At 52.6% G+C, this 14,107-nt stretch overlaps 6 protein-coding genes across 6 annotated transcripts; 3 read left to right on the forward strand and 3 right to left on the reverse strand.

Annotated features, from left to right (window-relative positions):
- Positions 1-117: 117 nt before the first annotated feature.
- On the forward strand, positions 118-2,099 carry BO80DRAFT_428290 (TauD/TfdA family dioxygenase). The gene is made up of 4 exons (XM_025720219.1): positions 118-907; positions 1,000-1,265; positions 1,364-1,624; positions 1,674-2,099. Exons 1-4 carry the CDS (start codon positions 617-619, stop codon positions 2,035-2,037), a joined length of 1,182 nt encoding a protein of 393 aa, XP_025571777.1. The 5' UTR covers positions 118-616; the 3' UTR covers positions 2,038-2,099.
- BO80DRAFT_428292 (anaphase promoting complex subunit 2) lies at positions 2,009-5,005 on the reverse strand. Its single transcript, XM_025720220.1, has 3 exons — positions 4,476-5,005; positions 2,122-4,427; positions 2,009-2,054 (listed from the first exon to the last, which is right to left on the reverse strand). Exons 1-2 carry the CDS (start codon positions 4,986-4,988, stop codon positions 2,136-2,138), a joined length of 2,805 nt encoding a protein of 934 aa, XP_025571778.1. The 5' UTR covers positions 4,989-5,005; the 3' UTR covers positions 2,009-2,054; positions 2,122-2,135.
- A 683-nt stretch (positions 5,006-5,688) lies between these two features.
- Positions 5,689-6,829, reverse strand: BO80DRAFT_428293 (V-type ATPase assembly factor PKR1). The gene is made up of 2 exons (XM_025720221.1): positions 6,691-6,829; positions 5,689-6,590 (listed from the first exon to the last, which is right to left on the reverse strand). Exon 2 carries the CDS (start codon positions 6,442-6,444, stop codon positions 5,920-5,922), a length of 525 nt encoding a protein of 174 aa, XP_025571779.1. The 5' UTR covers positions 6,445-6,590; positions 6,691-6,829; the 3' UTR covers positions 5,689-5,919.
- A 931-nt stretch (positions 6,830-7,760) lies between these two features.
- Positions 7,761-9,453, forward strand: BO80DRAFT_428295 (MFS general substrate transporter). Its single transcript, XM_025720222.1, has 2 exons — positions 7,761-8,770; positions 8,824-9,453. Exons 1-2 carry the CDS (start codon positions 8,251-8,253, stop codon positions 9,408-9,410), a joined length of 1,107 nt encoding a protein of 368 aa, XP_025571780.1. The 5' UTR covers positions 7,761-8,250; the 3' UTR covers positions 9,411-9,453.
- Positions 9,454-10,327: 874 nt separating this feature from the next.
- Positions 10,328-11,851, reverse strand: BO80DRAFT_428296 (uncharacterized protein). Its single transcript, XM_025720223.1, has 2 exons — positions 11,574-11,851; positions 10,328-11,503 (listed from the first exon to the last, which is right to left on the reverse strand). Exon 2 carries the CDS (start codon positions 11,431-11,433, stop codon positions 10,645-10,647), a length of 789 nt encoding a protein of 262 aa, XP_025571781.1. The 5' UTR covers positions 11,434-11,503; positions 11,574-11,851; the 3' UTR covers positions 10,328-10,644.
- A 139-nt stretch (positions 11,852-11,990) lies between these two features.
- On the forward strand, positions 11,991-14,053 carry BO80DRAFT_428298 (Zn(II)2Cys6 transcription factor; the record flags this gene model as incomplete). Its single annotated transcript, XM_025720224.1, has 5 exons — positions 11,991-12,142; positions 12,189-12,301; positions 12,361-12,440; positions 12,490-13,175; positions 13,295-14,053. Coding segments are annotated over exons 1-5 (1,737 nt in total), but the record flags the coding sequence as incomplete, so codon positions are not given.
- Between the last annotated feature and the right edge of the window lie 54 nt (positions 14,054-14,107).

The raw sequence follows: 14,107 nt of genomic DNA on the forward strand, positions 1-14,107 counted from the left end.
ACTACTACTACTACTACTACTACTACTACTACTACTACTACTACTACTACTACTACTACTACTACTACTACTACTACTACTACTACTACTACTACCACCTAGCACCACCCTACATACCTACAACATCAACTTCTGATCCAAATCAACACCAAAACCACTTCCTTCGTTACCCATCCCAACATAACAGTCTACACTCTAAATGCACAACATCAACCTACGATGTATGTACGTATGTTTGTGACCCATCACAACATCACACCCGAGATGGCGCCATCGGCAAACCACATTCGTGATCGTCGCCGCGGCGCCCCTCTGCCTATGAGAACTCGTCTTCTGCAGCGCAGCTCGGCACGCCATTTTCCTCCACTGATGGTTACATGCTTCCTCTTGGTTTGTACTCTGTATTATGGTTGGGTTGGCTATGCCGATGCCAGGGGTACTATTCACGGGTGAGTGCGGTAAGTGAGGGGCTGTGAGGGGTATATATATATTGCTTCCCCCCATCTATCCCCAACTACCACTAACTTCACTAAATCGATTAACCTTGCGACCTGCTTCCTTGACTTTATCTGATCTACTACACATTTCATCCTAATTTACCGTGGTGATTACTACAATGGCCTTAACTCAACCCCTCCCCACGAGCACCAGTACCACCCCCATCTCCAAAGACATCTTCCCCGACGGACTCAAAACCACCGGCCAACATCCCCCTCTCTCCGAACACATTCATCCGTTCGAGAAATTCCCGACCCAAATCACCGGCCCTACCGTCTGGGACGCCGAAGAATATCGCGACCACCCGGAGAAATGGACCCATCGGTTTACCGACGAGGAGATTGAGGAGTTGTCCGTTGCGGCGGATGAGTTTTTGAGGGCCAAGATTCCGATGACGGGGATAAGTAAGGTATGCCTCCTCTTCCTACTCCTCTTTCTGATCGGTTTGAATGTATATTGGATGGTATATGGGATGGGATGATACTAATCAGATACATGTAGGGTAACTTCCCCCTCCCCACCCTCTCCACCCGTCTGCACGGACTCCGCGCCGATCTCCTCGACGGCAAAGGATACATTCTCTTCAAGGGCTTCCCCGTGGAAAAATGGGGTAACCACAAGTCGGCGATCGCGTATATGGGTCTCGGCACGTATCTGGGGTATTTTGTTAGTCAGAATAGTCGGGGTCATGTTCTCGGTCATGTTAAGGATCTCGGCGAGGATCCGACGCAGATTGATTCGGTAAGGATTTATCGGACGAATGCGAGGTATGTCCCTCCACCCTTTTTTTTTTTTTTTTTTTTTTTTTTTTTTTTTTTTTCTTTGCTTTGTGGGGATGGGGTTTGGCGGGTGCTGATTCATGTAGACAATTCTTCCACGCAGATGATTCCGATATCGTCGGATTACTGTGCATTCATCGTGCCCGAGAAGGGGGCGAGTCGGATCTGGTCTCCTCGCACCACGTTTACAATACGCTCGCGAAAGAGAGACCAGATGTGCTCAAGACCCTCACCGAGCCGATTTGGTATTTCGATCGCAAGGGCGAGACGAGCAAGGGACAGGAGGAATATATCAAGACGAGTGTGATTTATCTCGAGCGTGGGGACAACCCTCGCGTGTATACCAAGTGCGTTGTTGGGGTGCTCGTTGTCTCTGGCTGAAACTAACCGTGGCAGATGGGATCCCTACTATGTTCGCTCCCTGACTCGTTTTTCGGACGCCGGTATCATCCCGCCGCTGTCTGCCGCTCAGGTCGAGGCGCTGGAGGTCCTCGAGGCGACGTGTAACCGTCTGAAGCTGCATATGATTCTTGAAGTCGGTGATATTCAGTTCTTGGCGAATTCGCATGTGCTGCATGCGCGGACGGCGTATGTGGATCATGCGCCTCCGACGCCGCGACGCCATCTGATGCGGTTGTGGTTGGCCACGCCGGAGAGTGAGGGTGGCTGGAAGTTGCCGTTCTGGGATAGTAATGAGAAGAAGAGAGGTGGGATTCAGGTTGATGATCAGGCGCCAGTGGCTCCGTTGGATGCTGAGTAGATGCTATGATTGTTTGTCTGCTGTATTTTAGCTTAATACCATGTGTGATTAGTTGATGTTATACTCGTGATTCGTAACTCATACATTGATCGTGATGTCTACTGCACCATCTTGTAATTTCCCCCGCTGACGATCTCGAGCTTCCCCTTGGATACCATCCCGGCGAGGAACTCGCGCAGCTCTTCGTTGCTGTATGGGAATCCTCCAGGGACGGCGATCTTCAACATCATCACGATTCGTTGCAGGGGCATGGCGCCCTGGTTGGTCAGCATGCCCATGATGAATTGCCAGTATAGATTCATCTTCTCCATGGCCGCCGCTTCGGCTGATTCCTTCGCAGCAGCTGCCGCGGCTGCATCAGCTTCGGCGGCGGCTTGTGCGGTCTCCGCAGACTGGTCCTCTGCATCAACGGCCCCCGATGCACCAGTGTCCCCTGTTGCATCACCCTCCTCGCTTGGAAGGACCTCCAACACTCGGAACACATCGCGTTGCACTTCCACGAGAATGCGCTTGCTCACCCAGAAGAGACATGCGCTACGCACCAGAGCAGCCGACATCCCGAGTTCACTGGCAAGCTCGTCCGTCGTCTTCGTCGACGCATCCGAATTGAACGCGTAGATCACCGTGGCCTGCCAGGTGGTCACCTCATCCACAAACACGCGGTCCTCGAGATCCAGCTCGACGGTGACCTGGCCCAGCCCGTTCAACCAGGTGAGCTTGCGCGATTGCTTCAACGACCCGAATCCTTGCGAATACCGCTGCTGCAGGGCAGAAATCTCCTCTGGCACCTTGAACTCCGGTCCTTGGAGCTCCGGCCAGAAGAAGTGGGAGAGAATCTTGGCATGCAGCTCGGGCATGTCCTCTGGTTCCCTTCTACCGTCAGGGGTAGCTGGCAGTTGCCTGGAGTGCTTGCCATCCAGTCCTTGGTCATTGCGGATGACGGCATCAACGCGACGGGAGTCGAAGATATCCCGCAGCATGACCTCGCATGCTTGCAGGGCATTGTCACCAAAGCGGACCTTGAGAAGTTCAAGGACGGACATCTCCTGGTCGAATTCGGCGCGCTTCTGTAGTAGCCGCTCGCCCAGCATGCTCTGCATCTCCTTGACAAACATCTCCTTGGACTCGAACAGACTGATCAGACTTCCAATCACATCAGATGTCTTCGACTTGCGGTAGTCTGGTGCCGCGTCGACCGGGTCAGGAACCCAGTTCATGTCGTCCCAGTCTAGCTCGCCACTGTCAGCCCGCAGAGAGTTCTGATGTGCTTTGGTCAGTTCGGCCGACAGCTCCACCAGCGTGTCTGTATGAGAAGCCGTCTGTCCATCCGCCTCGGCCGGATCAGCCAAAAGTCCGCCAACAATAACCTTGACCGTGTCGTCGCGATCACGAAGATATCTGCGAATGGGCCGAGCAATTCGGTCGAGAAGCACCCCCTTAGGGTCTAACAGGTTAAATGCCCGGATAATCGAAATGTACACCTGCAGAATCTCGACTGTAGAAGCACCCGGGTGCAACAATCGCTGATTCAGAACGGCAATAAACGAGTGTGTCAAGTGAGACCGCGCTGCTGGGTACGTAGTAAAGTGCCGTAAATCTTCAATCGCTCCACTGCTCGCAGGCCACTCGACGATGATATCAAAAAGCTCGCCCGTCCGAAGTGCCCCCAAGCGAGCAATCCCTATTTCCTGCCACTTCTCCACATCACTCAGACTCACATCCAGGCAGTCTGGTTCCCTGACCCCAGAATCTGGCGCGTTAATAATCGCTAGGACCTGCACGACCAAGCGCGCAAACACATTCTCAATCCAGTGCCGCAGATGGTGGGACACAAATGACGGCCCCTCCCACTGTCCGGTGTACGCCGCTCGAACAAACTCGCTCAGCATCGTATCCATCACACTAGCAAACACCTTTTGCGCCCTGTCACCGCCCATCCCGACCAGCTGTAGTCCATCAAAGAGCCCCAACAGGCGTTCCCGAGCTGCACTGACCCGCGCGTCCTCCTCGGTCATCAACTGCATTCGGACGGCGATAGACGGCTCATCGCGCCAATCCTGGTACGAGACCGAATATCGCCGATCGACCTCCATATTATCAACGCTCTCCGCCTCCTCCTCCTCCTCACTCAATGTATCGATCCCCAGTATAACCAACGCTTCCGTGGTAATCTCCCGAGTCAGCAGCGTAGACCTCAACGACCACGGCAACGCATACGCAATCATCATATGGAACGACCTGCGCAATTTGACAAACACGCTCTCCTGCTCCGCGCCATCCAACAGCGGCAGCAGAAACTCCACCAGAGGCGCAAAGTAGATCCTCCTCGTCAGCTGCAAACAATGCACAATCTTCTCCAGCAAACCGTCCTTCTCAGGATGATTCAGAAGCTGTAACCAATCAGCACCCAACCGAGATACCTTTTGCAAGAAGCCCACCTTGAACAGCCCACCCCTAAAATTCTTCAAAAAGTGCCTCTTAATCTCATACCCATACCACTCCAGTAAATTCTGCATATCGCCCTCCCCCTCCACCCCCATCGTAATCGCCTTCATCAAGTATGCCAGCGCCTCCAGCACCTCCCGCGACGGCTTCTGATCCCGATTCGACAGTCGCAAGAACTCTGCTTCCCCGATCGCTTCATATCGGAGCAGCACCTCGAACCCGCAATCCGGAATGGACAGGAACGCCGTCGCGGCCTGCCAGGCCCGATCCCACGTCGCTTGGTCCAACCATGGCTCGTCGACGTCGGTTTTATCGGATGCGATCGAGGAGCGGAATTGCGAGGAGCTATCGCGAGACTTCACGCTCGAGGAGAAGTTGCAGAAGAGGCTGGAGGTCGTTGGTCCGGCTGCGAGGCCCGCGGACGGGAAATCTTCTAGGGACGCGGGGGGGAGGATGGAGCCGAAGACGCGTCGGCGGCTGGTGTAGAGGGCTGTTGTGGATGGCATGTTATTGTCAGGGGGGGAGTCATTGCATTGGTTAGGGATTGCGATTCAGAGCTCTCAGCTGAGCTGTGGTTTGGTGTTTGTTGATGGTGTTTGGAGCAATCATGGATAATGCGGTTAGTCAGCTGATCAGGCTTATCGATAAGAGTCCGAAAGAGGAAATATTCAAACAGATGGTGTAGCAGTGCATACTAGCTAGTCTTAGGTGGATGTAGTGGCCCTCAAACGCTACTGCATAATTTCTAGTGTTGTCTCACGTTGTTGGGTTGCTCAATGTTGAAAGTTGTTGTATTCTATGTATAAAGGAATTGTCGTATCATATGCCCAAGATATATCCTACGGTTGCTGTCATAGCAAAGCTATGAGATACCTTTTCTCTGCCGCAAAATACTTGGTTGTGGGATTCGGCATGCAACTAGTATGAGGGTACCCCCATCTTCTTAGAATATCTACGTATGGTCAAGGACGGATTGGTAGGAATTGCGTGCATCCTCTGGGCCAGATAAGAGGCAATAAGAAAAGCAAGGCAGGACAAGAGCTGCCATCTTTTAACCACCATATGATTGGTGAGCTCCTCCGATGTGGGTATTTACTGCCCGCAGCTTGGAGTGCGTGGGATGTGTTCTGCCGGGCTAAGGGATGTTACACGATGCAGGTTGGGCTTATCTCTTTGCCGCGGTCTTGCCTGTGATTATGATAAGAGCAGGAACCTATACGGAGTACAGTAACTGGTTATAGCACAAGCTCTAATTCATTCCCGGCGTGTATCAGTCATCTATGGGTATCTCGCCGGTACGAGAAATCAGAATGCCTCTCTTCGATATAGGATACGACATGAAAGTATGGTGTAGATGATGCAACGTATAGACAATGGTGGGCCACACGGGCCCCTCGGGTGCATTGTCAGTCCCCGACAATGTCCCACACTGCATGCCTAGGTTGCCTTGCCGTCATCCACCTTCTCCCACTCGCTATCGGTACTTTGGTAACCCGAGCTGTCGCCGCTCACGCTCAGGCGCTTCCGAACTCCGCCGTGCTCTTCAGGGGGCTGGAGAGTTGCCGAAGCAGCAATGGACCGAGGAGCGGCAGCGGTGACAGCTGCACCTTTGCGCTCGGGCAAGCTTTCTGTCTCTGTATCACTTTCGGCACTGTCGAGCGCACCCGGGGTCTTCCGATTGCCGTCCAAGGATTGGCTCTCTGCAGGCTCCTCCGAGAGCTGCTTTTTCTCCACCTCCTCCGCCTGCACCCGCCTCAGCTCCTGAGCAAACCAGTTGATGGACCACCATAGGGCACCGGACAAGACAGATAGGACGACAAAGTGGATGCTGTACGTGGCCACCAGCAGGGCAAACAGGAGGGCTTGGAGGGCGGCGAAGGTGACGTTGGTCGCGATGAGGAGGGTGGGGGTGGGACCCGGGGTAAAGATGCTAGACCAAAGATCCTCCATAAACGAGCCCATAATTTCGGATTATGCGCGATTGCGGCTAGTTGCGGGGAACGGTTGGGGACTTGGGTCACAAGAGAGCGGCTCTGGGGTAGGGGGTACTGTGGAATGACGTTGCTGCCGGAAACTGGAATCCGTTGTTGTGCTGAGATTTTCCCTGCCTAATGATCGGTTCGCGCAACAACCGTTAGCAACACACGCAACTCGGGACGCGAGCGACCACCGGAGCAGGGAATCGGGATGTCAGAGGCGACCACGGACCGATAAAGGAATGAGCAATGCCGTGCAGGAGCGAGCAACTGATGCAGGTGGAAGGTAGGACGAGGACCGGTGGTCGACCGAGCAGACGGTCGGCGTTTGAGCAAAGGCAGGTGGGGAAAAGAGGAGAACGGGAACTGGATCCTGGGCCGATTTGCCAGGAACTAAGGGTGAAGTTTAAATCCCCGTGGGGAGAGATACCGCTGCCGTTCAGACTGAGATAGGGAGGAGAATTCAAAGAGCAGCTGGAGGAGGAGAAGAAGAATGAAGACGCGGAGGACGCCTTTGGAGAGCGTCACGTCACGCCCGCCCGAAGGAGGGGCAGCTGCCCTCGCCGTAAGGTTACTAAGGCACTCATGGTTATCATCACGGGACCTTCAGGCACCGATCTCCCATGATCACAACTGACCGACTGGTTGAGTTACAGCATCCTCTGATAAGGTAGCGCAGTTTGGGCAACAGGGCAACAGGACAGCCTCACACCCAAGCCATGGTTGTGTCTTCTTCCGGTAACCTCCACGGGCCCCCTGGTTGGATCAACACATACTCTCACTTTGGCCAAAGCACAAGTGTCTATCGAATACCGTCGATCGGCTTTCGACCTGACGGCTTCTCTGTCTCGATTGCCGCAACCGCCCAGGTGATGCAGCATCCATGGCACCTCATCCCGCAGCTGCTTTCGGGCATCTCAATCCCCTCTGATTGGCGGCGGAAGAAGCACCATCCATGAAGATACGCTGCGTTGATCCATGGCAGTCGAGGACGATGACATAGGCTGTCTGATCCGAATTGGCGTTGGACAGTCGGATGCATCCTATTCGGCCATGCGTACAACAGTGGGCCTCTAGCCATGCGCCTTTCCTCCGACACTAAGACTGGGTGAGACAGTCCTCGATTTGCTCATCTGGCCGGAATGGGGAGATGGTGATACCCGCACGTGTTGTCGTCACGGGGATGGCCGGTTCTCACTCGGAAAATTCAAGAATGTAGGAGAAAATGGTCCCAGCAGATGTTTTGATAACAACGTGCACTATTGATCAGTTGAACCCTAAAGACAGCTGCAACACAGGCAACCGGCTTTCGATGTAATTCCATCCCACGCCCGCGCCATTCTAGTGACTTCTGAGCCAGGGTGAATCCATCTCCACCTCGCGCTTCCCTGTCGGTCTCCGCCCGCGACCCACTCCCGTCCAGGCCCTGCCATTCGACACTCACCTGCAGATCGCAGCTTAGGGTTTGTTTCTTCTCTCCTCTTCTGCCTCATGGTTATGGAAACACCCGAATCCTACCGTTCTTACCGTTCGGCCTGCTACGAATCATGTCGCGCTGCGGTCCTTGTCTTTCCTCGGGCATCTGGCTCCTTCTGGTTGGCTACCCGGGTTGATTGGGGGTGGTCGATATATCTATATAAGTCGCGATGTACTCAGCTGTTCCTTTACTTCCTGGTATGACAATTCACGTGCCACCTTTCCTTCCACAAAAAGGCATCGCCTTAACCCGGGCTGTCCTTCTTTCTTCCTCGTCTGTCATCTTTGTCTTTTCGTGTTCCGTACTTCCATCAATATGGACAAAAAGTCCACCGAGCCTGCAAAGGACTTATCCCCGGATGGTCGTTCGTCTATCCATGGGTTCACCCACCATGCAGAGGATATCTTGCCTGATAGGGAGCCCTATGGGCCCCCAGGCGTCCGGGGTCTTATTGCCAATCCATTCGTTCTCATGTGTGCTGCCTGCTCGACATTGGGTGGTCTCACCTTTGGTTATGATCAGGGTGTAGTCTCAGTCATCCTGGTCATGGATCAATTTTTGGAACGTTTCCCCGAGGTGAATTCGGGCTTCTGGAAAGGCTTGATGACAGCAATGATCGAACTAGGGGCATTGATTGGCGCATTCAACCAAGGCTGGATCGCAGATAAGATCTCTCGGCGATACTCCATCATTGTCGCGGTTTGCATCTTCACGATTGGATCAGTACTGCAGACAGCTTCAGTTGACTATGCCATGTTGACAGTCGCCCGACTGATCGGCGGTGTGGGTATTGGCATGTTGTCAATGGTTGCTCCTTTGTATATCTCAGAAATCAGTGAGTACCGGATGTGTGATCTCATATCGGCGTCCGCTGACCTATTATGACAGGCCCACCTGAGTGTCGAGGGACTCTTCTGGTGATGGAGGAATTGTTCATCGTCCTTGGCATTGTCATTGCATACTGGATTACCTATGGCACTAGGTACATGGCTGGAGAATGGGCATGGCGCCTCCCCTTCCTGCTACAGCTGATCCCCGGCTTTATCTTGGTGGCTGGTGTTATCATGTTGCCCTTCTCCCCAAGATGGCTTGTTGCCAAGGGAAGAGAGGAGGAGGCTCTCCACAGTTTGTCAAGACTGCGCCAATTGCCAACCTCCGATAAGCGTGTTCGGCAAGAATTGCTGGACATCAAGGCGGAAGTCCGCTTCCATCAGCAACTCAACGCAGAAAAGCACCCCACCTTGCAGGGTGGTGGGCTTAAGAATGCAGTGCTGCTGGATTTGGCATGCTGGGCCGACTGTTTCCAGAAAGGTTGCTGGCGGAGGACGCACATCGGTGTCATGATGATGTTCTTCCAACAGGTAAGCAACGAAGACATGACAAATCCTTGGAAGAAACTAACAACAGTGGGTAGTTTGTTGGAATCAATGCTCTCATCTATTACGCGCCTACGCTGTTCGAAACCATGGGATTAGACTACAGCATGCAGCTACTGATGGCGGGTATCGTGAATGTGGGCCAGCTGGTAGGAGTGACTACTAGTATCTCGACAATGGACAAGTTCGGTCGACGGGCCCTGCTTCTATGGGGAGTGGCTATCATGGCAATCTGCCACATTATTGTCGCTGTCTTGGTTGGCCTCTACTCCGACAACTGGCCTGCGCACCGTGGACCGGGCTGGGCCAGTGTAGCCCTTTTGCTTCTCTATATGGTCGCGTTTGGTGGCTCCTGGGGGCCCGTGGGATGGGCATTGCCAGCTGGTAAGCACCTATCGTTCAAATACGAGGGGAATCGTATCTAACTACTCGCAGAGGTCTTCCCATCCTCTCTTCGTGCCAAGGGCGTAGCCCTGTCGACCTGCTCCAACTGGCTCAACAACTTTATCATTGTGAGTATCCCATAATACTCCTTTGGAGAACGCTCTCCTAACAATTATAGGGCCTGATCACGCCACCCCTAATCGAAGACACCGGCTACGGCGCCTACGTCTTCTTCGCGGTATTCTGTGTCCTCGCATTTGTATGGACTTTTGTCTTCGTCCCTGAAACCAAGGGCAAGAGTCTGGAGCAGATGGACCAAGTGTTCAAGGATAACTCGAGCGAAGCAGAAAAGGCTCGCAGACGTGCCATCGAGGCAGAGTTGTTGAGAGAGGAGGAGCAGGTCGTTCTCGGGGCTTAACATTTCTGTCCGCACGGGTGCATTGGTCTACTGGTAGACTCGATGCGTTTCTATTCATTGTATATCATGATACTTAGCTAGGATTAACGATTGATGAGTGATGTTAAATCTGCCATCCAAGATACATCGTATGAATCGGATGTCCCGGATGTCCGGATACCCGCTTACTAAGGAAACCTTCCGAGTGGTTAGTATGCTTGTATTGCTTCGTATTTGTGTATTTGGGATTATCAGGCCATTTTTGGGATGATATGCCGACAGCCTTATAAGTAACAGTGTATAAGTGTTTGCCGTTCCCTCATATACTCAGTTTATAGAGCTTCTGTTACAGTAGTGGCCAGGGTAGACTAACCAGGAGTATTGTACAAGCCCCCCCTACGCGCCGAGTTAGTACCTAAATAGTAGTTCTGTTCATTAGCACGACTGAATTCACTAAATTAGTAGCATAACAAAATAACATCTAAACAAGGGATGTAACTCGCACTGCTTCACAAACAACCTACAAAGACAAACCTTCATACATACACACACTCACACATCTTTACCAATCAACGCCGCCCATCGTATCTGCATCTTCCGAACATTATGTAAACCAGGACGGCTCGGTTCAACGAACCCTCCAGTAGGAGTTGGTATCATCCCGACGCACCTAAAAGACAACAAGCCAGCAGAGTAAACGCGCCACGCATCCCAGATACACATACCAAGACGTCGATACGGTCGCATATCCTCCATGCACGTGGCGGTGCGTCGACGCGCCATGAGCATATCGTATACTTGACTCCGGAAGAACATGGACACGAGGGACGGAAAGCTAGGGTCTTGGACGATGCGGTCCCAGGTATCGTTGATCTTGGTGACGTTTGGTACTGGGGACGGACACCAGACGGGGTAGTTCATGGCCTGGGGAGGGAGGTTGGAGAATGGGATAAGGGGTAGTGGGGTCTCTTGTGGGAGGTCCCAGAGGGCATTGAGGGGTTCGTTTGGCTCGTGTTTGAAGAACCCGTATGATACGTGTAGGCCGAGATCTGTCAGGACTGCTGCAAGAGTCCAGATTTCTTCCACACGGGGCATGGGGCTGTCGTTGTTGACTAGGCCGTTCCAGGTGGTGTATGTCTCTAGCTTTTCGACTATCGTGGTGCAGCATTGGGAAGTGATGTGGTTTAGCGCGAGGTTCTGCAGATCGGAGTAGTGGCGCAGGTGCCAGAGCGCCCAGTGAGTACGGTACTCCTCGATCCAGGAGGGAGGGGCTGCATAGTCCTTGTTATCTATGGAGAGAAATAAGTGGGTTTCGACGGCGCTGCAGAAGTTCCGCCGCATCGTGAATAAGCAGGCGCATGCTAGACGTTGTATTTGTGCCGCGATTTGGATGATGTGTAGGAGCTGCGTACTGCTCATGCGGCGGTTCTCAGAGGTTGTATCAATATCATCATCGTCAATAACGCAGCAGACTGACTGACCCTGTATCTGAAGAACTTGATGGAATAGGCTGAGGATGTCTGGCATGGTCAAGATGTATGTCGATGCGAGCACGTCATCCAAGTCAATCAGGCATGGATCGTATTGGAAGATGGCCTTGACTCGCTCTGATACCAGCAGGAGACTCTCTAAGCCGATGAAATCTGGGATATATTGGATGATGAGCTGGATGGTTTCGGCCGGGAGGCGTTGAAAAGGATCCATTATTCCTCTAAGGTTGGGAAACTCCTATCTCACGTCGAATAAATGCAATCAGTGATCACAACAGAGTAAGCTGGAAGTTGGAAGTAAGCTTATCATGTATGGCAGATTCGCGTAAATTACCGCCATGCTTTGTCAGCGGATCGGAGGGTTTTCGCCTCGAGGACTTCCGTCATCTTCCACTCTCTCCCTCGCCCCTGGCAACGCCGCAATTCCTACAGTCTATGGTCCTTACTGACGCGGTGTACTCATGTATCACTCTCCGCCGTCCGTTGACCGGTCAGAAGAGAACGCCCAGAAATCGAGGAAGCGGATCGCAAGGGCCTGCGACTCGTGTTACAAGAGAAAGGTCGGTTTCACTGCCGGTGCATACCTCTGCCCTCTGACACCTGTAGATAAAATGTGATGCTGCTGAACCGCAATGTAACTGGTGCAGTCATCATGACATTCCATGTACCTTCACTCGGGTCATCACGCGGAAACGCAAAGCCAAACATGATGCACGGGGGTATGCCTAGATGCCGACAACGAAGTATTGGTGGGATAATTCTGACGGATGGATTCTAGCGAACGAGAAACGCCTGGCTTGGCCGAGCGCATTGAGCGCATAGAGAAATTCCTGACTGAGAATCTTTTGAAAGAGCCTAGTTCGTATGCCAGGTCATACTAAGTTCGACGTCCACTTACCATGTCTAGCACCATCCGCGACACCACCTAGTGTCGATCATCATGATACTCCTCCAGAATCACGTTTCTTGAATCATGCCCTGGATACACCACAAGAATCCCCGCCTCTGAATGAGACATCGGGCTCATCGTCGGTCGCTCTCCATTTCGCGGGCCGAGAGCTGGGGTGCTTTAGCTTATTCACCGGCATCCCATTACTGCTTCCGGAGGGAAAGCGATGGGTTCAATCACGGACCGGACAGAATATTGCCCTCAGCAGACTGGTCAGCTCCAACAAGCCGCCATGGGAAAGACAGCGGGCGTTGAGTTCCAATGCACTGGTGATGAACCCGCAGACCGAGAACGCATTCGAGCTGCCGGATCGAACGGTTATCCATAACTACCTCAATCTGTTCTCATTGTCATTCATGCGACGCATATTCCCTGTTTTGGATCCCGTTCTTTTCAAGGAGACCATCGAGAGCGCTTATCAGCAACGTCACCTCAAGTTCTGTTATGGGAAAGCTAGCCTCAAGGCATCGGTCTTCGGTTTCGCTGCTTTTGTGTCTCTTGTACCTCCGCCTGACCTCGAAACCCAATATAGGAGCTTGCCGGCTCTTGACGGCGAAGCCTACTTCACGAAGGCTCAATGCCTGTTGCCTCAGGTTCTGCAAGAGTCGTGCTCTGTGGAAGGATTGCAGGCGGTTATAATGCTGGTGAGTTCCAATTCCTCGATCCAATAGCAAGCTTTGCCGCGATAGGTTCAATGTCCAATGCCTATACACCTTGTCTGTCTTATCAATAAAGAAGGCTCCTGCTCTAACTCTACCAATAGGCACTCTATGAGCTGGTCACTGGTAATTTACAGTCAGCTAGCTATTACGGTTCGATTGCAGCTCGCATGATATTTTTACTAGGCGGGCACACCACAACCCCTCTTGCTGGAGATCCGGACTCACCGCCGGATGAGACCACCATGAGAATGCAGAAACATGTTCGACAATTGTTCTGGCTATGTTACACAATTGAGAAAGATGTGTCTCTCCGTACTGGGCAACCCCAAATGTTTTCAGATGACAATTGCGACCTGACAATACCCCCAAATTACGGTGAAAACTTATTCACCTGCCCCATTGACTGCCGACAGGCACCCTCGGAAGACATGCCTGAAGATCCAGTATACCCGGTGGATATTCGCCTGAGCATCATCAAGTCGCGAGCCTACAGTGCTCTATACTCATTCAAAGGCCTGAAGAAGACAGACGCCGAAATCCTCAAAGAAATCCGCGAATTGGACGATGAGCTGGAGAAGTGGCGTCTGTCAGTCCCTCTACAATGGAGACCTACATTATCCTTCTCACAGGAAACCCCAGACCCCAACGCCAACATGCACTCGGTCATACTCCGACTCAACTATCATCTCTGCATGACCATCATCCACCAAGCCAGCGGCCGCTGCCGATCCTGGTCCAAAGAACAGGGCGGGATCATGCACGGCGTAAACTCCAGTTTAGCTCTCTCCGTCGAAGCCAGTCGTTCGACATTACTCTACCTCCAAGCATCAGAACACGTGCTAATCGACGGCATATTCTGGTTCGTCCCTCCCTCCTTCTCCACCATCCTCTTCCTCACCTACCAAAACAACCCC

This window comes from Aspergillus ibericus (genome assembly GCF_003184845.1).
Source record: "Aspergillus ibericus CBS 121593 unplaced genomic scaffold BO80scaffold_45, whole genome shotgun sequence".
NCBI classification, from domain to species: Eukaryota; Fungi; Ascomycota; class Eurotiomycetes; order Eurotiales; family Aspergillaceae; genus Aspergillus; species Aspergillus ibericus.